At 36.2% G+C, this 27,832-nt stretch overlaps 2 protein-coding genes across 5 annotated transcripts in view; one reads left to right on the top strand and one right to left on the bottom strand.

Annotated features, from left to right (window-relative positions):
• Nucleotides 1-19,196, bottom strand: part of itfg1 (integrin alpha FG-GAP repeat containing 1) — a 133,439-nt gene extending 114,243 nt beyond the window's left edge. For both annotated transcript variants that reach the window (XM_058782470.1, XM_058782471.1), the window contains exons 1-6: nucleotides 19,019-19,196; nucleotides 18,642-18,726; nucleotides 17,584-17,717; nucleotides 17,349-17,406; nucleotides 15,776-15,850; nucleotides 15,575-15,669 (exon numbers count right to left, since the gene is read on the bottom strand). In XM_058782470.1, the coding sequence (XP_058638453.1) occupies nucleotides 15,575-15,669; nucleotides 15,776-15,850; nucleotides 17,349-17,406; nucleotides 17,584-17,717; nucleotides 18,642-18,726; nucleotides 19,019-19,196 (625 nt within the window). The remainder of the gene's footprint in view (nucleotides 1-15,574; nucleotides 15,670-15,775; nucleotides 15,851-17,348; nucleotides 17,407-17,583; nucleotides 17,718-18,641; nucleotides 18,727-19,018) is intronic.
• A 61-nt stretch (nucleotides 19,197-19,257) lies between these two features.
• phkb (phosphorylase kinase, beta) overlaps nucleotides 19,258-27,832 on the top strand; it is a 77,237-nt gene continuing 68,662 nt past the window's right edge. For 2 of the 3 annotated variants that reach the window (XM_058782467.1, XM_058782468.1), the window contains exons 1-3: nucleotides 19,258-19,397; nucleotides 21,894-21,980; nucleotides 25,756-25,894. In XM_058782467.1, the coding sequence (XP_058638450.1) occupies nucleotides 19,334-19,397; nucleotides 21,894-21,980; nucleotides 25,756-25,894 (290 nt within the window). In that variant the 5' untranslated portion in view covers nucleotides 19,258-19,333. Of the gene's footprint in view, nucleotides 19,398-20,610; nucleotides 20,705-21,893; nucleotides 21,981-25,755; nucleotides 25,895-27,832 lie in introns of all 3 variants that reach the window. The other variant, XM_058782469.1, reaches the window with a different exon arrangement.

The raw sequence follows: 27,832 nt of genomic DNA, 5'->3' as shown, positions 1-27,832 counted from the left end.
CTTTAGAAGTACTAATAAACAGCCAATATGTTAATAATAGGCATGCTAATAAGCAACTAGTTAATAATAGTGAGAATTGGTCCCTGCACTAAAGTGTTACCCAAAATCCCTTTACTTTCTTTTCCTACAACTAAATTTCATTCCTGTGTCAGCAGAAGGATCCACCTCTTCACTTCTCCACACTCTCAAACACAGACCTCTCACTCTCTCACATACACAGACTCATCCTTTAAAAGACATCCTCACACTTCCACACAATCTTTCTTTCCCACTAAGATTGTTCCATTAACGTGGATGGTTCCCAGAAATGCTATAACTTGAAGATAACCCGTAATATCCTCCAACAGCATGATTCTCTAGCAGAGAAATGTAAGTAATGGACTTCCACTGCTGTCTTATTGCTATTCTCAGTTGTCATCTATTACACACTCAGAATGCTGTTTAGTAGGTGTTTTTGTCATCTTTAATTGATTCTAGAAAGCCTAAGCACCCATTTTTCCCTTTCCTGTTTTTTTTTTACATGACTGAAAGTATGATTTTTTTTAAAAAGTGTAATTGTGACTTCTAGCTTCTACCACATTTGCATACACCTTTCACAATCGGTTAATACTTGGATTTCCTGTCAAACTCAGTAGTGATGAGAGGAAGTCATGATCGATTTAGTCACCAAGTGCATCGAACCATCTGTCTGTCAAACATGCAGGGCTATGATGTGGGTGCAATATTTCAGCATCACCCGAGACCCGAATCCCAAATTCCACTCTACTTCACAGATACGATATGGCGGTTTCCATGCCAACAGAGATATAAGCATATCCAGCACCTTATACACCAAAACCAACATATAGCTCAGCAGCAGGGCTGTGATGATGTGGTGTTTGTTTGCATGAGTTATACAGCTTGCTCTTTGCCTGCCAACCAATCAGATTTAAGCTAAAGCATCCCAAACTTGGGGCTGATTCCCAAACTTGGCACTTAATCAGGTTACGGGGAGACTTGTAATTCAGATTTGCTTCGTTTAACCAATTAAAGAAAGAAAGAAAACAATGTGTTTTTGGTTCAGGATCATGCAAACATTCAGTTAAAGTGCTTTAGTTTAAATTAGTGTGCATTTCCCCCTCTCTCACACACCCACACAAGTCATATATACTTCTTTGATAGCTAGAGCTGCTGACAGTCACCCTGAGATATATAGAGAGATCTCTTTACACTGTGAAGCACTGTAAATGCTTCTGTTCAAAGTCACAACACACACACACACCTACACCTTTTCTTCACATCGTTTTGTAGAGTGAAAGGACAGCATGTTATTTTTGGAACAGCATGCTACTGTTACTATTGCTGCACTATATAGTATATTCTGCTGTTCCCAATGCAGATTGTCTGTAAATACAGATTTTGTAGAGGAGCACACCCAGAAAACCTACTACATTTGCCAAAATGTGCAGTTTAAATGATTTAAAAAAAAAATTATTATATTTTCAAAATGCATGTAAATTCCTTAGAATCAACATAAATCTGTTAATTATGAAAACAACAATTTAATCAGTTAAAAAGTATGAACATGGTTTAAATATGGTTAACCGTGAAACAAGCAAGATTTAATTAGATATCCATGAGAATGATTTACATACAAATCAACAGGATTTACAAATTCTGCTTATTGTAACACAATTTGTACATTAGTATTATTATTATCATCTAATTCTTGTTTAATTTATGCCACACAAACATGGATCACATTAAGTTTATTATATCATTTCAAATCCATCCAAATGGATGGGAAATTTATATGCAATTACAATATGTGTAAATCCTAAATATTAGGCTTCAATGTTTTTGAGTTTACTGTTTCACTTTTTTCTCTGTTTGAAACATAGTACATATTCATTAAGTATTACAAATAGTATGCTATTCATACATAGGCTATCTATGTTTGCATAGCCCATGTTCAAAATGGAGGCCTGGGGTCCGTTCTTCGTACCTCACTTAATACATCTGAGATGATTTGAAAGATGCCAGATCTTCTAATCCTGATAACTGATCTCTGGCTAATTTGGTTCTTCAAACAAATTTGCGGATTTGATTAAAATATCTGGATTAAGTTGTCTAAGATTACTGCGCGTTCTTGTGTTCCCCGAAAAGGGCAGATGTATCGATACTCGAAACCGCGATCAGCAATGCAGCAATTGACAACGTAATGACATCATATAATTAAAAAAGACACCTGACGAAAAACTTTTATAAGGAAACAGTCAAGTGAACAAAACTACATAAATGGTACAATAGATAAATGAAATGTGCACTGTATTTATTTTATTATTATTTTTTTTTAAAAATGATTTAGGTTCACGATTTCTAATATTTGTACAGGCTTTACATTTTTATTTCAATGTAGTAATTAGCAATTCATTTAATTTTATCTTTGAAACAGATTTGTTACTTGACAGCATTAATTAAAGTTTCTTAAGGGTCAAGATCAAGTTATCTGCATCTCCTGTGCTCCATCTGCATGACTATCTGGGGTAGCATTCAGTCGCTACTGTGTTCACATTGCACGATGGATCGGCGACAGGAGGTTACACACTGCATGACTTTACAACAGGAAGAATCGCCGACAGCTCTGTCTGGTCCGCAAACTACAGCCAAACGCACACGAGAAGTGATAAGGTAATAAGGCAAGATCACGCTGATATTATGGTCTATAAGTCCTCCCCGAACACACAATAATTAACAAAGATGACTTGTTAATAAACATACTTCTGCTGGGAAATTTTTATATACACAAATCTAAGTAGCCTACTTGAAAGTGAAACCAACGTGTTGTGCATTTTATAATTAGTTCATTTCTTATAGCCTATAAAAGCCCTCAAAGTGAAGAAAAAAAAATGCAATAATAAATTTCTTGTCCTTTAGAGAAGAATATTATTTACAGGAAAAACCCTAACCCCTTTTTCATCTTCATGTAGCCTACCTGTTCTGTATATTCTAATGCAAAAATGTAGGCAAGTTGTTTGTAAATGGCTAACGTTAATCGCTTTGTAAAAAAAAAAAAAAGTCCTCCCCTAACTTCCTGCTGCCCTGTATCTTGGTCTCTCATTGGCTGTAGGTCATCGCCGATGTATTTTTTCAGTCAGAACTCATTCACACAGCAGGATTGTGAATCGCATCGGCGATTTTCTCTGATCACGCCTTTGATAAATTCACACTGCGCGATTGTCACTCGCGTGAACGAGCACCAATTTGCCTCCGATTTCGGGCATTTGTCGGCGATTTATCAAAACCTGTCGGCGAGTGAAAAATCAGGCTAAAATCGTGCAGTGTGAACTTGGCATAAGACTCCAATACAATTATAAAGTAATTATTTTTATCATTAATAAATATTTCAATGAGTAAAACTGGCTGTGTCTATAGTATTATAAAACTACACAACATTATTATATTATTTTTCAATTATTACTATTATTAAATTACTGTCCCTGGATTAGTAGGGTACTCTTCTAATAAAGCAGCAGTGGTTGGGACAGATTTTAAGTATCAATTCTGCTTAAAAAGATGCGATCTAATCCTGTTTACATGAAATAAACCTGCTCTCAAGCAGGTTTAAGCTGATGGACCTGTTGCTATGACAGCAACTCCGAGACCAGCTTTGAAGAACCAACCAATCCAAAATAAAGCGAAATTGTCAACAATCAAATCCAGCTAACTGAGTTACGAAGAACGGACCCCAGAAGCGTGTTTTTGTTAAACAAAAGCACATCAGCTCTAAATGATAAAGGAGGGGAGGCAAAGGTACTGATTGGTAGTTAATTACGATGCATTCACAACTTCTGAGCTCTCATTAGTTCCAAACAATGCTGACATGCTGCACACCAAATGATCTTCATTATCATCGGCTCGTCTGCCGCAAGCAACTTCCTCCGCCTCTGAGGCACCATGCCGTCAGAGCTAGCGAAACTATTGCTTTCTCTCTCAATGTCTTGGCACCCATACATGTGAAGGCAAAAGATGTAAGAATGAGACATTCTGGGCTGGAAGTTTTGATTTCTGAAAGCTACAGTATGTTTTCACACTACAATGATCTCTTTCATTGCAAAAGATCAAGGAAAAATGTGATGCCTCATGATGTGACCCCTATAAATTTAGCTACAGCTGCAACATCAAACATTCAATAAAACAAAACATGCCACCAGTGCTAGCACCAAGCTAACAAAACCTTCAGCCTGCCCTCTGTCTGAAGGCATTAGAGGGCACATCTCATATGTGTTTTGTCCGATGCCGCGGGGCTGTTTCTAGATCTTTCTCCTGAGGTTCAAAAGGTGGAATGCTGCTTATTTGTACAGCTGTTACTTCGCCAACCAGCCATGACTCCATCTCTAATGCCCTTGAGGGAATCAATGAGCTAAGCTAGGATGTCCTAAAGGGCCGAAATGCTGCCGATGAGATCAGACGATGACGACTTGAGCTTGACAGGTGAATGAGACTTTGATAAAGAGGCTAATGACAGAATGGAGTGTTGTGAGAGTGACAAAACTCTAAAGAGACCTGGAAGAACAAAGTTAAAAGAACATGAGATGTCGATTTTGGACTGTCATCTCAACGGAGGAGTTCTCAGAGGTTCTGCTGTCTTTAACCTCTCTTCTCCAGTTGAGCTGTGGACGGCCTTTGACATTATCAGGAAAAAGTCATGTCACTCATCCCTGAAACAGATACTCATCCCTGACCAAATGACATTCAGACGGCAGACGTGAAGAACTTTTGACTCTGCAAATGACACCTCGAGCCTGGACTCAGGCTTGCGCCATAGTAATGGCCTGACAAGAGTCCGTTCGACAAATCTGTAATTACATTCCTGTGAAGACTTCATCTTGAATTCTGAAGTCATGCTGACAAAGTCGCTCCATCTTTCTGGTGGAAGGCCACAGGCTATATCCTATGAGATTAGCACAGCGTGGTCCACTATGATCAGTGAGGTGCACTATTCACTTCAAACAAGGCTGTGAGGTGGAAAGAGACAAATAAAAAGAGACCGAGAGCATGAGAGAAAGCTGCCTCTTTTTATATGGAAGCATATGTGTAGCAAAATCCAATTTGAAATGTAATATGCAAAATGGCAATGCAATATTTCCCAATCATATGTGCAACATTTAGTGCAAAATGAAAATTCAATTATATCATTTAAATTTTCCATTTTCTACACTAGTTTTAATATGCAAATTAAAAACATTTTAAAGCTTTATAAGTTGCAAAATGAAAACGAAAATGTATTACCCAAATTGATTAGATATGTTTAACATGTCCAACCAAAAACTGTAGCAAAATTATCATTTAAATGCTGTTTTTCCTAAATTCATTTAGACTTAGGGGTAGGACACTTGGGAACAGAACACCTACAGCAGGGTTCCTCAAATCTTTCCCTGGAGGGCCAATCTGCTGCAGAGTTTAGCTCCAACCCTGATCAAACTCACCTACCTGTGATTTTCTAATGATCTTGAAGACTCTGATTAGCATGCTCAGGTGTGTTTGATTAGGGTTAGAGAGCTAAACTCTGCAGGAGTGGGCCAGATTTGAGGATGCCTGACCTACGGAGTGCACGCTTACATTAAGTGATGAAGTCTAGTCTACGGCGCGTGCGCATTTTGAGTGTGTTCTGTCACTGAATGGTTCAGTCTAATAAAATACATTAAGAATGATCACAAAATTCAAGATATAGGAGCAGAAAATGCGTGTGTGTATATATATATATATATATATATAATTTCATATGGTTAAAATTACATGAAGAGTGCCGTTTTTTTCTTGCAAAAATGAGCATGATTACAAATGTGATATTGATTTTATACAACAGTTAAATAAACAATAAGTTAATATTAAGAGACTTACATTTTAGACACCATATAGCTTGTTTTTGAAAAAATTATTCCAAACACATCCACAGCACTGTTTTGCGTATCTGAGCAACATGGCGATGTTGTTTCGTTCCTGAATGAATCAACCGTTTAAATGATTCGGTTCAATCGCAATGACTCACTTGTTAACAGTGACTTGCTGCCACCTACTGGCGATTTTAAATTTCACATTCAAAGTATCTTTTCATTTTAAAATAATTTCAAATATCAGTATTCAATTTTTTATGTTTAAAATATCAAAACATTATGCATTTGTAACTGCAGGTTGAAGCACTCCATGTCCCTCTGAGCTGCATTAAACAGTGTTTAAATACATCTAAATGCCACTTCACATGCAACTTCTGCAAAGATTAATTTTGTTGATACTGGTTTAATTTGTTTGGTAAGAGCCAATGTCTTATTATTCTAATTGACTGATTAAATGTAACAATTTGATTCAAAAGATGCACACTTTTAGAAAAAAAATGGCTTTATTAAAGGTAAAATTGCCCATAAAAGGTAAAAATGAATTTAAACTTATATGAAAAGATTAATTTCTATCACTGATGTGAACTGACCACACAGACTATGAAGAACATAAAAAACTGCAGCTGTCCACGGTAGTCATATATCAGCACAATAACACACTCGGCAAAATATCAGCTAATTATTGTTATCGAAATTTTTTTTCAATATCGCACACCCCTACGTGATACCGCATGATAATTTTAGCAAAATGCAATGAGAGTTTCATAATGCATTCTGAGCCAAAGGTGCAGCAAAATGGTGATTTAAATGTCTTTTATTTTTCTTAAATGCATTGACACTTACTTATATGATGTTTCAATTGCATTTTCATTAAAAACCCCGTGATGAATATAGTTTGTCATTGTGGATTTGAAAATGCATTCTGAGCCGAGCACGCCCCCTAGCTGTCAATCATTACAACAAGGCGGGGCTTGGCAACAGGACGAAGGATAAGTCAATATTCACCGTTAACCAAACGCTTTTCACCTGCCTCAACATCTCTCACTGTTTACACTCGGATTGATGCACATAAGCAAACAACAGTGCTATTCTACACTTATTTACTACCTTACCTTATATTTTATTACTCTTTTATTTTTAATCCGTAAAATAGTGTGTTCTACTATAGTGTGTAAAATTCTGTGGCACCTGAACAGGGACGTGCAGAAAAGAAAAGAAATTATAGGTCAAAAGTTTGGATACACTACTATTTTATATTTTTGCAATAAGTCACTTATGGTCATCAAACATTTATTTGCATTTATTTGATCAAAATTTGAATATACTTTAAAATACATTTTATGCAATGCTGATTTATTAGCAATGTTGGAAACCTTGCTTTGATGATTCTTTGATGAATATAAAGTTAAATAAGAACAGAATTTATTTAAAATATAACTTTTGTAACAATATACACTACCGTTCAAAAGCTTGCGGTCAGTATTTTTATTATTTTTTAAAGAAATCAGTTTTTATTCAGCAAGGATTTGTTAAATTGATAGAAGTGATAGTAAAGATCGATATTGTTAGAAAACATCTCTATTTGATTTTGTAGTCATTCAGCATCTATTTTCTAAGCGATGTAATTTCACTCTAAAAAATACTGGGCTAAATACAACCCAACGCTGGGTAAAATATGGACGAACCCAGCGATTGGGTCGTTTAGACATAGCAGTCGGGTTACTGCCCAGAAGGTTGGGTTAAACATTTTACCCAACTTTTGGTTGAAAACAACCCAGCATGTGTTCTGTCCAATATTTACCCAGCACTGGGTTGTATTTAACCCAGCATTTTTTAGAGTGTTGATTTATAAAATGAGACAAACTACAGATCCAGATCGCTCCAGAAATAAGCTTGTCTGTCCCATGTCATTTTCTACCGATTCATGAAAATGACCGCTCCACTTCACATTATTGTCCAATGAAATTTGAACTTGAGCCAGATCATGATTGGTTGGTGTATTATACATGACAAAAGAGCATTGATGAATTATGTAATGTTCTAAAATATATAATATATGGATTTTTAATCAAATCGACACACTAGCTTTGATTATTGATAAAAAAAATATATATATTGTTTGGTTTATTTTTTTCCTTCCGTTGACCCATTCACTGAAAGAACCATATATGGCTCGAGAGCCTATGGTTTCTGAACAGACCGTGGAATATCAGTCAGTCGAACAAAACGCACGCAACCCATAGCAACGCCTTAGATTGACAGATAGCCTATGTAAAAATAAACAGGAATTTTCCGACTTTTGAGCGACTAGTTATCGTTTTGTACACATTGTCATTTTAATTACAATTCAAATACATTTTGTTTTATTGACCATTGATATTTTTCTGAGAGGGGACAATGATTCTGATTCTGAATCTATCCTGATGTTTCATTTTCCGACTCAGAAGACATAAACTCTCTGTATAGAAAATATATAATGAAACTCAGTGAGTTGCCGAAAGGATAACAGAGATTCAAAAGGTTTTTCATGTAACCATCCAGTTTCAGCTTGTTAACAGACTCATATGCGTCACCTACATTTTGTAGATCTACGGCGGTTCCCAGGCTGAGGATTTCTTTACAGTCTGTTGAGAGAACTGAACTATGCTAAATCAATATTGAATGAAAGTAATCTCAGGAAACAAAACTTGATCAAACTAACAGAGAGGGAATGTATAGAGGAAAAAGTTTTGGTGGGTCTGGGGGTTGAAGCAGGGCATTGAATCCAGAGCAATGGAAGAACTGGAGTCTATAAATAGATGCGGCATAAGCCAATATCTAAGCCAACAAATCCGCCGCGTTTCTCTAACCCTGTTTTTCCTTTTTTTTTCTTCCCAAAAGCACTTCATTCATGAGCATGACGGCACTGGCATAAAATGGAGAGATGCTATTCTGAGGGGATATAATCTTGTAAAACCATTACGAGAACAACATAGGTGGAGTGGAGGAGATTATGCCAACCCCACATATTCCTTATTCCATTTCGCTCATATTACGCTGGCAGAGAGAGCAATGGGAAAAGCAGCCCAACTTATTTCACTAACAAGCTTAGATGCTCAGGCCACTCACAGCATTTTATTTGTGTGTCAGCCTGCTTTTTGTTGGGATACAAAATAATACGTCTTTCCAGTCACATGATGTGCAAATTTGTGGGATGCAGAGAAAATGTTTACAAATGTCACATTTTAATTTTTCATAAATCTAACTGGTGCAGCATGTTCGACTAAGACACATGCGGGGGGAAAAATGACGCCAAACCTTCACAGGTCAATGATCCGTGTTTTAATATGGAGATGAAGATCAACAGCGAAAATGATTTCAAGCCCATAACCCCCTTAAACCTGCATCTGAAGCCAGACTTTACACCTTCTTTCCAATGTGACTTACAAATCCATTTACATATTACATAAGAGGTTGTGTTATCTGAAATGTATCTGCCATTTATCACATTTTAAAAACATTCATAATGTGTTTGCTATTTGATAAATGAATCATATATTGTTGATTAAATTGGGGGAATAAATTGCATGAGCACCGTTTCTGTTGTCTTGTTCACATTGCAAGAGCAAAATAGTCAAATTGACGTACTTGATTAATTGCAGCAGCATAACCTCAATGCACTGCATATAGCTGAGTGAGGATAACGAAAATGCATTTGCATATTTACATCTTCATTATATCTGGTCAAAATCTGTCTCAGACCACCTCCAAATACATTAACAGTGATCTGATCACAATACAGCCCTATTCAGACAGTAATTGTTTCTCATGGGACGTCTATAAAAATAAATTTGCATGGTTTCTCAGTGATAAAACTGGAAGGTTCAGATGATGATTTATTCATGGTTGAGGAGGGAGTTTTGTGAACCTACGAACCCGGAAATGCGGTTCTCACATCACAGAGCAAGTGCATGCTTAATATTTAAATATCCTATTTAACAACAGGAAAATTGCTATGATGGATATCATTTTAAAAATATGGAAAATAGCAGAAATTTCATGTAACCTCTAATTTATACAAGGTAAACATTTGGCTCAACTACTTGATCGACTAGTAAAAGGATTACTAGCCCAAATTTCTATAAATGTACATAATACATATTTTAATACTGCATTGCATATCTGTTGCCGTAATAAAGGCCCATTATTATTTAGGTAAACTCAGAGACTAGATTAGGAAAATCAATCAAATAAATCAGTTGTGATCTGACTAAAAATCACATGATAATACCATATTATAGAGGGTGACAAAGATGGTATATAAAATGGCTTCAATAGACTTGAAACACATAGCGCACAAGTTGTACAGCATGGACTACGTATATAAGGGTTTTTTGTCCTTTTTGGAAGATATAGCCACTATGAACTGTCCTTATGTGGAAAAAACAGCTTTAAAATTTCTCATTCTATATAAAGAATACAGACTTGGAATAGCTTGAAGGTGAACTATCCCTAGACATCACACATTTGGAATGGCCTGCCTGTCATCAGGTACAACAGGATGCATGTATTATGAAATCTCTCTGCCTCCATGATCTGCAGCGTCTGAATATATACGTACATGTCTAGTCTGTGACAACACACCAGCATTATGCAAGTAATCATAATAGTTCTAAACAAGCACCCCGAGCACAAACAAAATGCCAAAAAAAAGCATGTGGGTAGATAAAACTGGCCCTGGGGTGGCAGAGAGTGAAAGAGAAAAGCAAAGACACAGAGAGTGGGAGAAAGAGAATCAGAGCCAACACAGGCAGGTTACTGAGTCTTCTGGGACGCTGATCCATTTAAACAGACTCTTCCATTAGCTACAGCCACTAATTGAGTGAAGGACAAATAAAGTCACGGCCCTTTTTAAAAATGCTTGATTAATACACACTGAACTTAATTAGGTCTGGTGGCTCAATCTTATCTGTTATTGTTAAGCATGCCTACTGTTTCCCCAAAGGATCAGATTAGCATTGGACATCAACTGTGTGGGACAACTTCAGCAACAAATCTGCTCCCTCGACTTTTATTTATCATGTAAATGTTACAATTTAGCTCTTTGATATACTGCCAACTGTCTGGAAGGCACCGTATATCAGCTCTGTTCCTCAGAGCATGTTTACTGCTTATAAAAACGGGAGGCAGCAAGAAGACATACATATTGAAAAATAATGAGATCTCTACCCACATTGTTTCAGGCTATTTGTCAGTAAAGCTGTGCCAGGTCTGCACAAGGAGAAACACCCAGTCATTGTGTTATCCACCCGCTATGTTCTGCAGATCTAGCAGACGTCTCTAGGGTGCCATACGAGACTGACGCCGAATCTTGATAGGTCCAAATTTATCCCTGTTAGAGAGTGGCATCTTCTGTAAACAGGTAAGTGCATCTTCTTCTGCAAAATCTGGCTGCTTTATTGGATTGTTGTGTCTTTTTGCAAACCACAAATGAAAAAGCATTAAAGTCCCATAGGAAAAACAATAAACGCACCATGAGGGACAGCGCACAATCACGGGCATTTGGCCTAATGTAACCTAAATGTGCAAGTGTGAGTCTGGAAGACTGCCGCAGATAATGATTTGATGAACTTCCCACTTCAGCAGTCCCCTAATGTGGAAAATCTGTTTCCTTTACATTGCACGACAATTAACTCGCTGCTCATATTCAGAGAGATTTCAGGTCTAATTGGCTGCAGTTTGGAGCATTGCAATACAAGGTTGCCTAGCAACCAGTCAGAAAGCAGAATTGGTGTCTTTTGTGTATATTTGCGCATAATGACATTTATAATTATTTGGCAATTACTTCATATTTTTAACGAGGACGCACATTCTGAATCCGCGGGTTATCAAGGACATTATGAAGATGTGAAAATGTGATGCAGATGCCAGTGGCATCTCCATGTTGATTAAGTGATGCATCAAAATCAAGGAGAAGAAAAAACTAATGAAAATGTGCCACAGGGACTTACTAAATGTATGGGCTTCTCGGCTTATTCTCTTCACTGCTCCTTTGGCTATGCATTAGCCTTACCTGAGCCATCAGAGTTGCTCATGCACGGCAGCTTTAGCCTATTAGAGACACATTTAACTGGACTTAATCATTCACCTTTGTCTCAAGTAATTGCTGGTTGTTCATCTTAATAAACCATTAGGGTCAGATACAAGATGCAGAGCCTGTAGATCTATAAACATGAGGGAGATTTTGCATTCAGGCACAGGATGAAGGCTGGACATTCCACTTTTTAAAGCTTAAACGTTGCATTGACACTTAAGTGGATGCAATTTCATGTCTTCTAGCTAATGCAACCATTCGGTGGGTGTTACGATTTCACAACTGTGACCGGAATCTGAGCTGTGATCCGGAGGTGACCCTCACCTGTTCATTCACAGAAAGGACACGAACGGAAACAATTCATGTCTTGACTGAGAAGGGCACAGAAGCAATATAAAGTGAGCAGTGAAAGGCCAGGAAGCCGGTATAGACATTCAGTCAATATGATTTCAAAAGACGTCCTTCAACGAAGTCAGCGGTTCTCAATTCCAGTCCTCGCCTCCCTCCCTCAAAATGCATATGTAAATAAATGCAATTTAAATTCACTAAGAACTAAGTGCTTAGGTTCTCAGGTACTCATTACTCAAATAATGCAGACAATGTTCTTCCACATGACAACCTTTGTAACAAAAGGAAGAGCAGAAATAGATAAGATAAATAGAACACTGGGTGGCTGGCGGTCTAGGTCAGTGGTTGTCAGAGGGTTTTGCTTGAGGATCTGAATTTTACATTTGACATCAAGCATGACCCAATGAACAAAAGTAAACAAAAATGTCCTTAAAATTAAATACTGATGTAATACTATTACAGTGAACTACATAGGCAAAGCAATTAGTAATTACTGAATTAGTTTGATGAATATTAATTAATTAATGTATTAAAATGTATATTAAGACGAATGTTAACATTAAATTGGCTAGTTTCAACCAACTGACACCGTAGATGATCACCGGTCAACAATAACATACAATGCCATTTAAAATTTTGGGGTCAGTAAGATTTAAGGATGCATTAAATTGATCAAAAGTGAAGACATTTATAATGTTCCTAAAGATTTTTATTTATTTATTTTTTTTTTAAAACGCTGTTCTTATGAACTTTCTATTCATCAAAAATCACTGGAAAAGGTATTCCACACAAAATATTAGGCAGCATAACTATTTTCAAGCATTGATAATTTCAAATATTTTTCAAGCACCAAATCAGCATATTAGAATGATTTCTGGAGGATCATGTGACACTGAAGTAACTGGCTGTTGAAAATTCAGCTTTGCCATTACAGGAATAAAATACTTTTTTTTAAATATAATGAATAGAAGCAGTTCTTTTAAATTGCAGTAATTTTTCACAATATTACTGTTTTCACTGCATTTTAAAATAACTTTCTATGAGCATAATAGACTTCTTTCAAAAACCTCTTTCCAATCCCAAACTTTTGAACGATAGTGCATATGGGAACATTTATTCATCCCATTTAAAAGCAGATAAAGACAATTTAATTTGTTAGCCTAACTATGCACAATTATATGCTTATTTGCATTTAATTAGTTGCATTTAGTATTGTTTTTTCCCTGCTATCCACAATCAAATCAGACCTGCCACCCAAAAATTACCATTAAAATGTAAATGAACCCACCATGTGCATCAAGATTACATTCTAAAAATTGAAAAAAGAACAAATCATCTCTTATAAAAACCACAAGACAAGCCAAAAATCAGTAACACAGCATTCAGTTCCAGCTGATATCTCTTCCTGAAAGCCTCCACTCACCATCACCAAGGTCTTTTCCTCACACCAACTCTTTCCAGAGCAGACAGCCATAATTGTAGAGTAAGTGGTGGATGATTTTGCCGTGGGTGTGCTCTTTTTTTTTCTCTCTCTCTCCTGGGCTGTTGTTAATCTGCTGTGATTTTCTCACAGCTGTAGAGGTCCAGAGAGGCTTTCTTGGTCCTGTCTGCCAATCAGACCCAACAGCACGGTCGCTTGTGTGGCAGCAGAACAGCCTCCAGATGGTTTGGAGGTGGCAGTGATGCCAGGCTCCCGCTGAGAGGGTGGGAGATAAGTACTATAGAAGCTCAGGGTCTTTGTTTTAGTATGGATAAGTAGAGTTGGTCCATATTGGTTAGTGAATTACTTTTTGACTTCTTTACCCTTTCCTGGATGAGATGCTTTTGGTCACTGTGACATAGACATGACCACTCTGAGCCTCTACTACACTAATGGACGGTAAGACTTTGACAGGATTCTTCAAGAGAGCATTTAAATCTGTTTTCAGCCTTTAGAAGCACAGGATTATTACAGTCAATTTTATGTGACTGACAGGCAAGCTTAACAGGAAACTCTTCACCCTTGAAAAAGGCTTTGAATTCATAAACAGCTCTTGAGAGATCATTTGATTTAAACAAGTTCAGGAAAAAAAAAAAAAAAACACACACTGACATCGGGAGTCAGAGGCACCTGGCAATAAAGAGGATGCTGAAATGCACTACTCTTCTGACTGTGAGCCAGCACAGCTTTTCACCAGGACACAAAAATGACATTATTTATGCGAAAAATAACTGTAGTAGCACTTTGTGACAGGCTAAATTTGACATAAGTTATAACTTACCCATGATGGCAAGAATCATAAAACAATGAATTAAAAATATAAACGAGTGTCTTGTGCTCACAAAGGATAATCAAATGTAATTTTTATGATGTTATTTTTTTAAAACTAACACAACACAATACCAAGAGGGTTTCAGTACTTCACAGACACTCCCCACAAGACCTGCTGCTAAAAAAATGGGCCAGTATTACCCAGACGAAAAACAACGCTCAGGAAGTATCCTGTCTTGATGACGGGATTACAAGCAGAGAGAAAAAGCCTGACAAAGAAAATCTAGAGAAGAAGAATAATGTAGTTATTGTGAATCTCTGTTTCAGTTCATGGAAAGAGCTGCTAGATTTGTAGTCACTAAATTTCATCCTTCTCCAAAACTTTAACCTCCAAAGACAAGTCAGCCAACCCAATGTTGACAAACCCAATGTTTTCTTCACCTAGGCCTCTCAAAGAGACAAGTGTGATTTTTCTGGAACTTATTTCAGGACACATCTGTTAAACAACAGGCATATTATGTGAGTGGATTAAAAAAAAACTATTGGCTAACTTAAAAAGTCAGACTTAAAGAGGTATTACAAAAACTGAATACTTTCAAGAAGCTTTTAGAGAAGTTTACAATCCAAAAATATCTATAACCTATAATATCTAGAACCTTTTGTGACCTCCACAAAGCATGAGAAAAATCATTACATAAATCAAATGTAAATTGTGACTTCATATATTGTTCTGAAAAAGCAGTATGAGGAACATGTCTAATCTATTAAACCTGAGTGTCTGATGTGTTAATAATCAAAGAAGTATTCCTAGCATTCCTAAACCATAAATAAATCAAGCAGCACTCAGGGCCGTTCTACGGAAAATGGGCTTCATCAAGGCATCTACAGAAATGCTAACTGAAAGCTACAGAATAGAGAAGTAGCGATTCTCTAAATCAGTCCACAGAGCAGCTGAACCTCTCAATACTTTCTCTGACACTTCAAAAGACTTCAGAATGAAGGAAAGATCATAGTAGCATTACTCACCGGCGGTGAAGTCCTTGTTAAGGTCAATGAAAGCATTGGAATGAGGGACGCGCATTTTGCCTTCCAAGTTGAGAGCACTCTCACATTTCGGTTGCCTGACAAACAATAAAACAGCACGCTTTGTACATTGTACACTTGTTTTCTTGACACAGTCAGAAAAACCAAAAACAAGCTATTGCACATTCAGGAAAACAGTCTTACCTACTCCTGAGATAGCAAACCACTGACGAACCACCCACAGATCCAAAAATGTCTGGAATCATGTCCCCATTAAAGCTGTAGAGGAAAAGAGGAAGCAGCATTAGACCCCTGCAAAAGCAAAAACTTTAAAAGGGAAGTTTGAATTTGTACACTTAAGGGATAAGGACTGCAAAACTTACATGATACATTACATTAAGTTAAACTTTGAGGGGATGATTTTAATACATTAGCTAGCAGAACGGTACGTACACTTCCTGACAGTAAAAATGTCAGTCTGTTTATCAGAATTAAAGTCAGTGAAAGCCGCAACTGTACCATAATTCCCTAAGGCAAGGTGTTTAAGACCAAGATTAGGGTACAACGGGGCTAAAGGCGCCTTTGATATTATTTTCATCTAAAGCACTAGATGGCAGAAAAATGCGGCGTAGCACTTTCCAAAACACTCGCTTTTCAAGATGCACATGTATATTTGTCTGATCCTTGACGCGATCAGCAGCGCAAAGTTGATTCTGTGCTCACTTGATCTAATATATATATATATATATATATATATATATATATATATATATATATATATATATATATATATATATATATATATATATATATATATATATATATATATATATATATATATATATATATATATATATATATTGTTTTGAACAAGTATTAACTTAAATTTTTCGGCAATTATGCATTTTAGGTGCAGGGAATAGCACATTTTTCTTAAGGTGTGCCTTTTGCCCGTTGTACCCTATATATAGATAGATAGATATATATATATATATATATATATATATATATATATATATATATTTTTTTTTTTTTTAAATGTTGTAGATTTAAGCAGTAAATGAGAATCGCTATAATTAATGTATATATTTTGAGACAAAGGTCTTCTTAACGATTTTCAGTTTTGTTTTAGATAATTAAAGCAACAGTTTTTAAATAACAAAAGTATATGTAAAAGTATGGTATTTGGGGTAAAAAGCGCCTTTGCTGTTGGGGCTAAAGGCTCACAGTAATTAACATGATAATTAATAGATGGCTGACTTTTTCATTTGTTGACATGATATGGTTAGATTCAGATATCATATATTATGTTGGGTGTCCATATTAGAAATAATCACCATGTTTAGAATGAAACCACCATATTTAAAAACATGATATTAATCATATCATATAATAAAATATCATTTGTTGTTCCTACTGTAAACCGATATTCAATTATTATGGGATCTCCTTCAATGCTTTCAGAATCTTTACTTTTTAAAATGATTTTGTTTCTGTATTTTAAAATATATATTTTTATATTAACATTTTAATGATAGTATATTTATTGAACAAAAATTAATTATTTTATTTATCAAAATAAGCTGAAAATAGTACAAACTTTGCTAAAGTGATTGTTTTGAACAAGCATTAACTTTAATTTTTCGGCAATTATGCATTTTAGGTGCAGGGAATAGCACATTTTTTCTTAAGGTGTGCCTTTTGCCCCGTTGTACCCTATATATAGAAATAATATTTCCACAATGACCTTAAATTAAAAACAATATACTGCACTTACTCCATGACAAGGGGCTGATCATCAAAGGTATTGTTCAGCCCTACCTTACCACTCTGGTCTGTAAGAGAACAGATAACATTCAATGTGCAAATCACTGCTGAGGTAGGCCTATAATTTCTAGAGCTGTAAGACCATCAATTCAGGCAGAAATAATGAACAAACAAACCAACTGGAGCCAGGGTAATGTACAGAAAGCACTTTCTTTTATTTCTTTGCTTTATTTTTCAGACCTTACCCAAAGTTTGGTTATGCCCCCAGAAGATGAAGACTGTTTGTGTGGAGAGGCCCATCTGGTAGCCAGTAACAAGCACATCCATCTGAGAGTCTCCATCATAATCACCCGGGACCACACTAGTTATATTGAAACCACTAAGAGAGCCAGAGAAACACATGAACAAGGCAATATCAACACAATAAACTCTCACAGTAAAAACATGACATATGAAATATTAGTCAGAAAAATCTTTTTTTTAATGGAACAGTTCAATTGAACCTTGAGGGATAAAAAAGTTTGCATATGTGATTTAGGTTTTACATCATATTTGATATATCAAGCTGTTAATGGCCCATACTATATGATATAGTGATAATATAGAGCTCACACACAAGAAAAAAACATGTCAATTTTATTCAGAGGCCCAAACTGACCAAAAATATGCTATTTGGTGCAGTTGTTATGTATATGGTCATTAAGTAATATAAAATTGCAATAGCTTGTAAATGTAAATCAATGAGATTTTTGTTACAGTATAGCAGACTACTTACATAAAAGTTGTCAATGTATATCTCCCAGTGATCAAAGCTTAGTATTTTTAATTGTGGGGAGCAAAACATATAATGCAATGCAACACGATGATATTAGAGATGTACAAATAAACATTCCTAAAAAGCCTGTTTTATCTTATTTGATATAAATATTATGTTAATAATGTGTGTAAGACGGATAATGGAGTAATCCCAGGTTGCTTCAGTCCAGTAATGGTTTACTTGAAATATTGATAATAATATAAAGTTATTCTTTCATTTGCCAACTAAAAATCAAAAGACATACACATGTGCAAAGACAAATTTACAACAGCCAGCAGACATTTTTAGAATTATGATAAAAGGCCATTCTCTTATGAAAAATTATGATCTATCAGTCAGATGGCAGAAGGCATATAGAAGATCGTGTACAACAGTTTTTCAGCAGCGTTTTGATCATGTAGATAATTAGGAGGCCTTCAAAATGAATGCATCACACGTGATACAGTAGGCTAAATAGGGTTAGTGTGTGTCAGTATGTATTCTTACCTAGGAAAAGCCTCTTTAGTCAGACGGACTTTAGGTTTGAAATAAGGAGCTTTAAGATCAGCCAAGAAAATCACCAACTCAGAATCTGAAAGAAACAATATTCTCATGAAATAACACAGAATCAAAGTGTTTAGCACCAATAACACAAATAAATAAAAAATACATAAAAACAGAGTACAAAGGGAGTATCCTGGCCACACCCCCTGTCATTAGCAACAACATATGACAGTGCTGTTATACAAAACACCCAGAGACATCTTATTAAAACTCACACATATTGTACAATAAGCAGCATCTTACATTACATTAAGTTCAACTTAAAGGGATGATTCTGAGACATTAATAATCTTAACGTCAGTTGGCAGTACTCTACTTACGCTTCCTGATGATGAAAATATCAGTCTGTTTATCAGAGTTAAAGTCACCGAATGCCGCTACGGTACCAAAATTCTCCGAGCCGAATAAATCACCAGTAACGTCCTGCAATGCAAACGTGACATGTTGTCCCATAAAACTTAATAATAACGTCAAAAACCAAGCCCAAGACAGCAACATATTGCTGTTAGCTTCGATCACCACAAACCGGAACACGGCATGTCGTTCTACGGCAGCCAGCGGAGTACATATAGGCTTTGCGACAATGTGAGAGCTAACCGGCAGTGCGAGTGTGATGTTGTTATTTAGCTGTCATTATGGCAAGCCTAGCGGATGTCGGCTGGAAGCTGCTGGAGTTCAAAACCAGATCTAAGCGATCAGGTTTGGTTTTTTGTGATGCATGGCATTGAGCACGATTAAGCATTGCGCATTTGTTCTCTCGGTGCATTTTGATCCATTGTCCGTGCTGCAGAGGCGCATTAACATGAGTTGTCTTGTCTGTGTGGCAGAGAGCAGAGCCCAAAGGTCAGGCGTGAAGTTTACGCTGATCAGGGCTATATTTAGAGACTAACTGCACACTGAGCTTCAGGCTTTGAATTTTTAAGGAGTAGCACTTTAAAAGACTTCAGTTCCCTGAATGTCTAAGGTTTTGAAAGGCTTTTTAACCCTCTTAATTCAGTGCTTGTTAGCGTCTGCTTCAGCCTGACATTAAAACTCAAGTAGCCCTTGAAAGAGTTTTCAGAATCCCCTTGTGGTTATGCAAGATAGATAGATAAATAAATAAAATCATACATGGGTTCTTCCTGCTAGTCTTGTTTGTTGAAGGCATAGCAAACTGTGAAAAAGAAAAGTGCTTGCCCTAATATTATTCTAAACCTGTATAGAAAAATAATAAATGAATGTAAATAGTGGCTGTCCTTCTACCAAATATATTTTGTTCTTTTGTGTTCAAATTCATATGGGTTTAGAACAACATGGGTGAGTAAACAATGAAAAATTTGTTTTCCCATAGCAGTTTTTTTTAAATAGTTAGTTTTATTTGTACAGCTTTATAGAAATTCATGATGTTAATGATGTCAATATCTTTATGCCTTATTGTCATATTGAGCAGATTAGAGCTGCGTGATATGAGTTTACATTTTGCGATTACAAGCAATCAAGCAGTTGAGATTTGCAATATAGAAAATATATATCTCTTTACATGAGTATGTATGGGGTGGAGTTGGATATACTTACAGTATATATCCTGTGAGGTAATATAGTTTACATTTTGCAGCAATATAAATATTCAAGCAGTTGAGAGTTGCACTATTTCGCTTTAAAATAGGACTACGGATCACAAATTGTCAGTCATTACCTTAGAAGTTGCATTTGCATTGTAGTTTATATGGTGTCATGGTCATTTTCGCACATTTTAATTATCATCTCATCCCCTGACCTCAGTCATACCAGATTATCTTTCAATTGCATATAATGTAATTTGTTGCATGTCCATTCAGTAACCATGCTTGAAGAAATCTCACTGTGTGATTCCATGTAATTTGTCTTTTCTCTCTATTTTCTGCTAACCATCTGAATTATACTAATGTTGTAGTTTAACTAATAGAGGCCTGGCGTAGAGTTCACCTAATGAAAAATGGCCAACACTGCCAATGAAGTGAATGTCCGTCGCAAACTCCGGAAACTTGGTAAGTTGGGGCGTAGCGATCAGTTCATGGAAAAGATGCTCGTTACTTTAGAAATAAGAACTTTGCGTTTCAGTTTACAAGTATCTGAATAAAGATTAATAACGGTTTAATTTTTGAAAACCAATGCATTCAAATAACAGTCTTGTTTCAGACTGTTTGATGCCTAATTGAAAATTGGTGCTTAATTCATCTTCTTTTTATTGCAGAAAATAATAATTCTAGTGTTTCATCTGTAATATTTCATCAGATGTAAAAGTGTTAGGCATAAATAATCCTTGGTGATATCATGGGGGAAATTCTGTGATTAATGAAATCAGTAATGCAGTCCTGTACCGCTCATCTTTTTCTGTCAATGTCTGATCAAATCTGTTAACAGAGGGTTCGAATGCTTCTCGAGGCAAGTTACTTTTTTATATCAATGTGGTGAAACTAAAATGAGGAGTATCTTTCATTTGCCTATTGGATGTGCACTGCTTAGCTGGAGTTATCTTAAAAAGAGATGGCTTTGTCCCTGCTACTTAAAAGCTGATGGGAATTATGCTAATTTGCTAGGAAATGTGAATTTTCAGTACCTGAGGTATTGACCCTGGGTCGATTCTATTAAAATGTAAATTGCTCCAAAGTTAAATGTGTCGAAATAGTGCTCTAGTTGATGGGGTTCCCCTGAATTTCACTCCTCGCAGAAAAAGCTGAATTTACTGGTGTCAGGTTCCATTATTCACAGAGTTTGTGCCAGTGCCTTCAATTTTGCAATCAAGCTGTGTGTGTTTGCAATGACGTTTGGTTTGATATATGCATTTGGAGAACAATAGCTTTAGTCTTTGCATTTTGCTTTGATTGTTTTCCTGGCATGCTTTGCTGCCTTTGCACCCCAGTAAATCTACATTTCACTGCTCTTAGCATTGTAAATGGAACAGAAAACCATTTAGGTTACAGAGACTAAATGAAGCACATTTTGATTTTGGTGAGTCAGCTCAACCTCGGCATACTAAGTAGCCCAAAGTGGGCCTGTTGCAGGTCAGTAGTCTATAGTAGCATCGTCAAGAAGCCATGCTGACTTTGAAGTATGCTTGTCACTTCCATCCAGGGATACTTCAATTGCATTTAAAGACGAGATAAGCATCGCAGTATTTTATATCTATGCTGATTCAAATGTTCTTTAACATCTGTCTTTGCTCTCTATGATCAGGCTCCATCTATGAACCCCTTAAGCTATCCATACTGCACCGGGAGGATGAGCCCTTTTGGGAGAAACTTGACCGCTACTATAGCGCAGGTGAGAATTTATGTCCTGGATGTAATTTGTTTTTCATATAGGTTTAAGAATAGAGGCTGATCTGAGCATTTTATGAAATGGTTGGCTCAGGATAGTTGGAGAACATCTTTTGAGCACGCTATTATGATCTTTAAATGAGGCATTTAACCTCATTCTGTCGTATCACCACCTTTTTTTTAATTTGAATTACAAGTAAAAAATTCCAAAGCAATGCGTTTAAGGTGTCAAGCTGTGTACAAATTGCAAAGTTACTCCTGATTTTCTCTAATATAGTTGATCTGTGTATTAAGTGCACTGGTGTTTACTCATATTTAAAAAATAATTTAATTATGGCAAGATGTTTCCTAATTTAATTAGAGAATTCAAAAAGTCTCCAAACCATTACATTTAATTATAATACCCAGCAAATGAGTTGAGTCCAAGCACTAAAAGATTCATTTGGAGCTAGTATGGTTTCTCATTGCTGAGCTCCTCTGTGCATTTTGCTCTTAATCAATACTCATCTCTTTTCCTGACTACCCTCTTTCTCCCTCTCCTCTCACCTAATCTCGCTTTCAATTTCAGTCTTCAACCTGACAATAAATACTGCTATAAAAGATGAAACAGCGTATGTAAGATTAAGAGTTTGCATGATAGTTCTATTAATTCTGATGAAGGAAAATCGGTCACTTGTTAATGTTTTTTGGGGTTATTTAGCTTAGTTTAAATGTATGTGTTATTTGTAAACCACTGATTTAGAATTATCTCCAACTTGTTGGTTGCTGGTTTGTTGATGCTATCATAATGATTGGTCATTCCTGCAGGTGAGGGTGATCTTGTTAGTGGCAGGCAGGCAGACTGTGCTGATGCACCGCAAAAAAAACAAAAAAATAATTTTCTTAATTATATTTTTCTCCAGTAAACATGTCTATAAGATAAATTTTGCTTGAGAAGCAACATGACAAAATATAATAAGATAATAATCTAGTTTTCAGAGAAATCTAAAAAAATATATAGCGATAATTAAAATAAATAAAAAAAATCTATAAAAATATACTTTTTGCAATGACTAGGACCCATTTATCAATACTTACACAATGTTTTCATTTGTAAAATTTCTTTAAAAATCAGGAATGACAGCTGCCTACTGTTTAGAATTCAGTATGTTACATGGTGCATGTTTACATTACAGTACAAAATTGTTGCATGTAGTGTTTGTGAAACACAGAAACCAAATGATAAAGATGCTCCGAAGACATCAAGAGTTGTGGAAAAAACAGTGGAATAAATTTGACTAAGTTACTACTGTAGAAATGTAGCAAATTGCTGTCTTTTGGATTTGAACTTCAGTTTAACCGGTTGAAAAAAGTGTGTAAACGTGCAAATTGGTCTGTAGGTACTTGGTTACAGTGCAATGAATGGTGGTCATTGTGCCAAAGCAATAGAAAACAATTAATATGGCCCACAAAGACTGCACTTGTGTTCACTGTAAATAGTTTTGAAAAGTGATCTAAGTATTACGAAATGGATCCTAGTGACTTCATTCTCAAGTAAATGTGTCTTGTTTTTAAAGATATTTTTACAGGACAAGAGAGAATATGACCCCACCAGATCTGTTTATATAGAGATTTACATTTATATGCATGCCAACTGTGGAGAGTGGAACATAGAACTGTCTGTCTAATTCTTATTGTAAACAAGGTGTTTGACCAATGGATGGAGGACATAAACATCTCTGATTGACCTTATGGTTCAATACAAAGAACACAGACTCCAGCTGCTTGTTTTAAAATATTATAGGAAAGTGGTGTGTATGGTGTATCTGTTTTGTCTAGCACACCTGATTCAACCTCTCAGCTCATTAGCAGAATACTCGGTGAGCTAGTTTCATCCTCCACAAAAACGATGGAAAAGTCTTGTTTCTTGAACACTGCATACATTAAATCTATGTTTTCAATCTCTTTCCTCCATCCGGACTTCATCCTGTTCCTAAAGCTCATATAAAATCCCCAGACAGCCAACCCTGAAAGGAGAGCACTGCAGGGTGAGAGAGAGAGAGAGAGAGAGAGAGAGAGAGAGGGAGGAGGAAGTGAGAGAAAACAAACAGAAAAGAGTGACAGAGAGGATGCTTCTCATTTCAATGATCCTTTTGAATGAGTCATGGTTGAAGCAGACAAACGTACAGCGTTAGTGCAGAGTAATCCCATTTTGAAAGTGAATCCCCATGTCATTCCCTATAAGACGAATCCTACAATAATAAATGTGGTAAGTTTCATCATTCGGATAGCAATGGTTTTGGTAGACTCTTCCTCTGAGCTGAAATGCATCTCAGTTTATATAAGTGCTGTACTGTATATGAACATGCACGGTATGTTATTCTGAACTTTTTATAGAAGGTTATTGCCATTTTTATCTCCGGTCTTTCTCATTTTTTCGTTTTTCTCGCTCTTTCTGGGTTTTCCTATTTATGTGGTAATGACATCATGCTTCAGTGCTTCTCATTTCCTCTTCTTCTCCTCTCCGGCCTGTTTGTTGTGAATGCAGTTCTGCTATCTTTCCCCTGCCTCCACAAGATTAAGGTTGGAGAAAACAAGCTTTAACTTTTAATGGGCAAAAGAGTCTCTCTTTCTCTTTCTTTCGCTGTCGTCTTCCTCTGTCTCTCTTCATCTTTGTGGTTCATTCTCCACCTATTTTCTCCGTCTTCTTTCACTCTCTGTGATGGACCCCCCTTTCTTCTCGGTGTCTAAAAATGGCTTCTTTCGTGGAAACCTCGTGTTTGTGTGTGCAGTTTTAGGGGTTGATTTAGAGGTGCATTATGCTGATTGATGATGAGAGAGATGCAGTCTTCAAAGAATTTGCATCTAGAGTGCTGTGATGCATTCCATCCCTCATGCTAAAGATGCGTGTGAATAATATGTCATTTCGCTTCTTTTCTTTTCACTTAATGCACAGGTGATGCCTCTGCATGCCACGCCGACTGTGAAATGACTGCAAATGAGATTTTCTTGATTAGTAATTTAAGGTTTTCACAGGAGCAAATGGGCAGTAATAGCAGGCTGTGAGGCAGTTTTCGCCAGATTAATTGATCTCTGAACTGTTCCTTCCTGAAACATTCTGGAAGACTCCAACTGCAGTATTTCTTTCAGTCCTGCTGGCATCAACCGCAGTTACAGTACAAGGCCTAATCAGATAAAAACGTATTTATCACCCTTTCTGGATTGCCGGATTCTTCTGGTGGGAGTCAGAGTAATCCTAGCTGCAGTCCCTCTGAAGAGTATATTAATATTCTGACTAATTCCCCCCAGTGTCTCCTTATCCCCCAGCCCTGCTGGCACTGTCTCTTTGAATTGACCCAAACTCTACATAACAAATGACGGTTCGGAAAAAATGTCCCCTTCATTTGTGCTGCCGTAATGTGCTGATGAAAAATGAAGTGCCCTATTCAGCCTGATTATACATTAGTAAAGAGAAATCACAGTGGAGAGAGAGAAAGTTTAACAGTTGGGCACAGTGATGGATAAAGCTGTGTTACCTTTTTTTACTGTTTTTTTTTTTTTTACTTCATAATATTGTGAAGACTAAAAATGTGCAATAATATTTAATTAGCCTAATTAATTATACATGAAGTGGTATTTTATGTCAGACAGCTAAAATAACAGGTGTGAAAAGGTGTTCATCAAAGGCGCGTAAACAGCAAGGTACAGTAAGTGTTTGTGGAGGCACCTGCTGTTTCTTTGGGCTGTTGATAGTAACACTGTATCTGTTTTTATCTTTGTCCTTCTATCATTTCTTCTAGTCAAGTGCACCATTCTGAATTATCAGAGTCCTACCACTGGTCTGTTCCCAGTGAAGACCTGTTCCACCTGTAAGGAGGCTAAAGTCAGAGACTCCCTCTACTGTGCTGCCAGTATCTGGGCACTGGCATTGGCATACAGGTAGTACTGAGTAGTAATGCATGTGCAGTACCTTTCTATAAATTGTTTCTTTTCTAGTTGTCCCATTTGCTCATCAATCATTAATCAAAATCTATTAATCCATTATCAACAAGAGCAAGATGATAATCAATATGACCAAGTGCTATATATATATATATATATATATATATACACAGTATATCTAAGTGCTATATACTGTATATTTGGAGATTATTAATAATTAAGAAGAAGTTTATCAAAAAACAAAACAAAAGATAAGTGCGATGTGGTGTGCATATGCAACACGGCAAAAACAGCACAGTGGCCCCATATGCAGTGGTGTACTGTATTGTATACCATCTGTGGTGTCTGGGAAAAACAAGATGAGTTTAACAGCCAAGGACAAAAGGCTGAACAAGCTATTTTACACCATCCTAAAGCATATCTGTTAGTGAGCTATTTTAGTGAGCAAGAGGAAATCTGTATTGTCAGATGGGTTGTATTGTGCACAAAAACATTTGAACGTTTATTCATACTGGTTGTTGAGTCACTTGGTGTGAACAGACCTTATGTCTATGATTTGGCCCAAATAAGCAGTATTGTGGGATGACTTGGTAGAATAAACCTCTTTAAATGAAACCTTGAAAATGAATGTGTCATTATCGAAGGAAAAAATGAAATATTCTGTTCACATACACTAATATTCAAAAGGTTGTTTTTTTTAAAGAAATTAATTGTTTTTTTCAGCATTGATCGAAAGTCACAGTAAAGACATTTATGTTGCAACAGATTTCTATTTCAAATAAATGCTGTTCTTTTGAAAATAGTACGTCACAGTTTCTACTGAAATATTAAACGGCACAACTGGTTCCAGCATTGATTATAATAAAAACATTACAATTATTTTTGAAGAATTATGTGTTGCTTTTAAATTTAAAATATAAAAAATTGAAATGTATTTAAACAGAAAACAGTTATTTTAAATTAATGTAATATTTTACAATGTTGCTTTTTTACTTTCTTTTTTTAACAAATAATAGCAGCCTTGGTAAGTGTAAGAGACTTTCTTTCCCCCACAAACATTTAAATATTCCATTAAAGGGTAGTGTAAGTATTCACTCTTTTGATAGATTTATATCAGTGGCAGCTTTAATCACATTGAGGTAAGCATGTTTACCCGTTGATCAAGAGCAATTTGGTCCATTGATTCAGATATCCCATTTGTTCCAGTGCTCAAAATAGTTGCCTGCTGCTTTACACTTCAGTCTCCAAAGCTCAGTTAAGACAAAATTAGACTGAACTTAATGTCCAGGGATGTACTGGATACCGGATAGCTTAAAGGTTATATGCTCAAACTCTACAAGCGGGAATTGACGAACTCTCACCTTTATGCCCTTGAACAAGATATTGGAGCTAAAGCCCAGGTTCCTCTTGGGGGATTGTCCAAAGTCGCTTTGAGTCCAAGATGTTATGACCAAACACTGCCCTGCTCGCTCTTTAACTGGGCTGTTGTAGAACATTTATCTTGTTCTTTAGCTTCTTCAGTGATTTGGCTTTGTGTTCTGAATCTTTTTCCTTCCTAAAAATGAACTTTCTCCCAAGAGGTTCACTTGCAGTATTTCCTTGTGTTTTGCACCGTCTTTCCATCTTTCATTTGAAGGCAGATTTCCATCCAAAAATAAGAATAAGATCTGTCATCATTTATTCAGCCTCATGTCATTCCAAACCTCTGTGACTTCTGTTGAATGCAAAATAAGATGCTTTGAAGAAAGCATTTTGTGACAAGGACAAAAAAGCTTTATAAAAACACAATAAAAGTCCTTTTTGTTCAGGCGGGAGGTTTTAACGCATGACCTTTTCTAGGCAGTGTCTGATTGGTTTGGTATTGCGCTTTCCCTTTGCAATAAGTGAACCAACACTGACTGAGACAACCAAACACTTGAATATTGTTTTGTAGGT

The sequence above is a fragment of the Onychostoma macrolepis genome, chromosome 07, assembly GCF_012432095.1.
Source record: "Onychostoma macrolepis isolate SWU-2019 chromosome 07, ASM1243209v1, whole genome shotgun sequence".
In the NCBI taxonomy this organism is placed as follows: Eukaryota; Metazoa; Chordata; class Actinopteri; order Cypriniformes; family Cyprinidae; genus Onychostoma; species Onychostoma macrolepis.
The sequence above is the reverse complement of the archived record's forward strand: the minus strand, read 5'-3'. Positions and strand labels throughout refer to the sequence as shown.